Here is a 3,770-nt window from a genome sequence, read left to right as displayed (position 1 = left end):
TTAGCGAGTAGTCTCATAGCTGTAGGTTAGGGATTTGCTATATAGGGATCTTTGGTATTTAATTCCAAACTTTTGGATTTGTTTATTCCATCCAGTTTATTGAATTGTTCTTAATGCTTTTGATCTCGTTGGCCACTTGGTTGAATGAACTTAGGGTTTTAATTCACATAGACATATGAGATTCTAACCTGGAACTAATTCAATAAATAGAACAGGTATCGCATTGGAAGATGGGTATTTGCCTAGGAATTATGATAGCGTTCGTTCATGCATCCAGAGTTTTAGACTATCGAATCGGAGATTGGTAGGATTAAACCTAGATAGTGAGATTAGACTTGGAAGAGTTGATCTCTACCTTAGAGCTTGAATTCCCTGAACTGGATAGATAAACCATTAAGTTTGCATCTTTTGAAAGATCCTTGCATGTAAAGCAATCCCGAAGCCTGCAGTGTTCATCATTCATAGTTTACATTTGTTTTTCTTGTTTGTTTTGTTACACTCTCACACTCATTATTTTCTCTGGATTTGGATTTAGATTTGGATTTGATTCCGTTGTCTACTTGTCCCTGTGTTCGACCCTAGCTACTACACACGATCCGTACACTTGCGGTTAATTGTTGAGTCTAGGAATATTATTACTTGATCATAATTCTGCACCTAGATTTACGACATCAAGTTTTTGGCGCCGTTGTCGGGGACAATTTAGGCAACAGGGTTAGATCCTATCTAGTCTGGATCTTTTTCTTTTTCTTTTTCTTTTTCTTAGGTGATCTCTCACGTTTTCTTTGTTTGTTGTTGTTTTTCGTTTGGTGCACAGGTTTTTCTAGTGCATGACCAGGAGTGCTGGGACATCAGACCTAGTACCTCTTGATTGTGAGCTTGAAAGGACCGTTAGATACATCCGACGTCAACGAAGACAAATGGAGAATGACCGAGATTTTGCTCTTCCCGATGGTGCCGAGGGCAATGCTGACTCAACCTTTGCCCAGTACAACACGCTAAGCACACTGAGCTTTTGGCTGGTATTCGACTACCGGCCATCGACATGTCTAGTTTCGAGCTGAACTCGTCTACTATTCAGATGTTGGGCAATAATGCTTTCCGGGGTAGGCCGAACGAAGACCCGAACGCACATCTAACTCGCTTTAAGATGATGTGTCGTTCTATCAAGAGAGATAACAGGGTGATAGAGAATACACTCCGACTGATTGCTTTTCCTTGGACTCTCTTGGATACTGCTTTGGAATGGTGCTATGATCTGACACCCGATTCCATCCACACCTGGGAACAGTTGGAAGTGCAGTTTATGTCAAAAATTTTCCCACCTCACCGCACTCAAGCAGCTCTTTCTGGCATTCATTCATTCAAGCAGGATCATGGGGAAAGCCTTTATAAAGCTTGGAGGAGGTACAAAGGATATCAGAAGTCTTGCCCTCATCACGGGCTTGACAAGAACTACTTGATCAACACCTTCTTCCGGGGACTCAGAATGGATACCAAGACTTTGATCCGAGCTTCGTGTGGTGGGAGCATCCAGAACAAGTCATTCGCTGAGCTAGAAGATCATATTGAGATGATGGCCCAAGAAGAAGACGCCCCGAGCGAGTACTCTAGAGATCCGCCAAGGGAATGCAATGATCAGACCATACAGATGGTTCTTGAACAATTGGCTGTCCTAAATGCTAAGCTCGAAGATTCCAACCGACACTCTAGGACCAAGCATTTGATGCCAACACAAGAGGAGCTTGGTATGTACGCGTTGGATGAGAGAGTCGAAGGTGTAAACTACGTGGCCAATAACGCCTACTCGAACACGTACAATCCAGGGTGGAAGAATCATCCCAATCTCTCCTACAAGTCAAACAATGTGGAGAATCCCGTGCCGAACAACTTCAGAGCATCCGACAACTCGAACCAGAGGATTCCTCCCAGTTTTGCTTTTCAGTCTAGGGGTCCTAATCAGACATCCAACTACAGAGCTCCGGGGCAATCCTATATTAATTCCACACCTCCAGGTAATCCTGAATCCAACCCTGATATGCACACTTTGCTTATACAGTTTATACAGAATCAGGAAAAGACAAATCAGGAATTTCGAGCTCAGTTCGCAAGCATCGATGCTCACTTCAAGATCATAGACAACCATATCGCTCAGCTAGCATCAGCCTCTCAAAGACCATCCGGATCTCTTCCAGGTAAGCCTGAGACTAACCCCCGTGAACATGTCAATGCGATTACTTTGAGAAGTGGTAAGCAGGTAGACGTTGAAGACCGACCGATGGTTGAGCGAGGAAAAAGCTCGAAGACTGCAGTTGTAGACATCCACGATGATGAACCTGAACCGGCTTACTTGCCTCCTCCTCATAAGTCACCAGCAGTACCATTTCCATCTCGCTTGAGGAAGCATAACGAAGACAGCCAATTCGCAAAGTTTGTTGAGATGCCGAAGAAACTCGAGGTAACCATGCCATTCACTAATGCTATTTTGCAGATTCCCTCATACACGAAGTATTTGAAGGACATCCTGATCAAAAAGAGGGTCGTTGAGAAAGAAACCGTAGCGCTTACTGCCGAATGCAGCTCTTTGATCCAACATAGCTTCCACTTAAGCAGTCCGATCCAGGTAGTTTCTCAATCCCTTGTAAATTGGGTAATGTTTCCATCGATCGTGCATTCTGTGATCTAGGAGCCGACGTTAGTCTTCTTCCATTATCGATCTTCAAGAAGCTGAATGTGGATGAGCTAAAACCCACTAGAATGACTCTTCAACTAGCTGATCGTTCCATTAAATGCCCTGCTGGGATACTTGAGGATGCGCCACTGAAAGTTGGGAACTTCTATATCCCGGTTGACTTCGTGGTTCTCGACATGGACGAAGACTCTAAGGTACCTATAATTCTTGGTCGTCCATTCCTTAACACTGTAGATGCTATCATTCATGTTCGAGCAGGTCGACTCACTATGAAGATTGGCGATGAGATGGTAGAATTTAATCTGGACAAAAATCTAAAGCAATCGTCATCTACAGACACGATCGTGTCTAGCTCGTCACACGATCGTGTCCGAAGCCGCAATGTTGTATGCGCGAATCAGCCAACTGACCCGATCGTGTCCCTTTTGCAACATGATCGTGTTGACGGTACATCAACTTCCGAAAAAATTCAGCAGTCTGACCCGATCGTGTCATCCCCACCACACGATCGTGTCTCATCCTTGAACGAGAAATGAAAGACACATGAAGTTGACCCGGTCGTGTTTACTGCGCAACACGATCCTGTCCCAGCGCTGATCCGAAGTTCAAAGTTACAGATGATTCACCCGATCGGGTCTTCCATTTCCACACGATCGTGTCAGGACCTTAATCAGCCACATGACTCGTTTTCACCTCACATGGGCATTCACGACCCATCTCACTCAGTTAAACAGGTGACTATGTTCTCAGACCATTATGCTCCTATACTTCATGATCCAGGTTGGCGAAAGATCGATAATATTCGCCTCTTAGACCCGTATGGTAGTTGAGAAGGTTCGGTCAAGCTAATGACCTTAAACAAGCGCTTCCGGGAAGCAACCCGAGTTTGTAGGTTAGTTTTTCTTTTCTTTCTTTTTCTTTTTGCATCGGATATTGGTTTGTATCTCTTATCATCAGGTTGAGTTCTAATGAGGAGCTACTGAGAAGGCGAGGAAGCTAGCTATGCGATTGACGTAGGCAGACTTAAGTGCGAGTGAACGAACATCGCGAGCTAAGTACTCTTTTCTGTTTTTGGTTT

At 44.3% G+C, this 3,770-nt stretch overlaps 1 protein-coding gene across 1 annotated transcript; it reads left to right on the top strand.

Annotated features, from left to right (window-relative positions):
* The first annotated feature begins 920 nt into the window (after nucleotides 1-920).
* On the top strand, nucleotides 921-3,505 carry LOC104822877. Its single transcript, XM_010554235.1, has 4 exons — nucleotides 921-1,022; nucleotides 1,172-2,458; nucleotides 2,599-2,886; nucleotides 3,473-3,505. The coding sequence occupies exons 1-4, from the start codon at nucleotides 921-923 to the stop codon at nucleotides 3,503-3,505; spliced, it is 1,710 nt and encodes a 569-aa protein (XP_010552537.1).
* Nucleotides 3,506-3,770: the final 265 nt, after the last annotated feature.

This window comes from Tarenaya hassleriana, unplaced genomic scaffold, assembly GCF_000463585.1.
Source record: "Tarenaya hassleriana unplaced genomic scaffold, ASM46358v1 Cleome38, whole genome shotgun sequence".
Taxonomy (NCBI): Eukaryota; Viridiplantae; Streptophyta; class Magnoliopsida; order Brassicales; family Cleomaceae; genus Tarenaya; species Tarenaya hassleriana.
This window is presented reverse-complemented; position numbering and strand designations above follow the sequence as displayed.

Bases quoted from the DNA above. Each gene is read 5' to 3' on its own strand.
- LOC104822877 (XM_010554235.1), top strand. From the start codon at position 921: ATGGAGAATGACCGAGATTTTGCTCTTCCCGATGGTGCCGAGGGCAAT. The intron at 1,023-1,171 runs GTATTCGACTAC...CGTTCTATCAAG, and splicing joins GCACACTGAGCTTTTGGCTG to AGAGATAACAGGGTGATAGA. The intron at 2,459-2,598 runs GTAACCATGCCA...GATCCAACATAG, and splicing joins AGATGCCGAAGAAACTCGAG to CTTCCACTTAAGCAGTCCGA.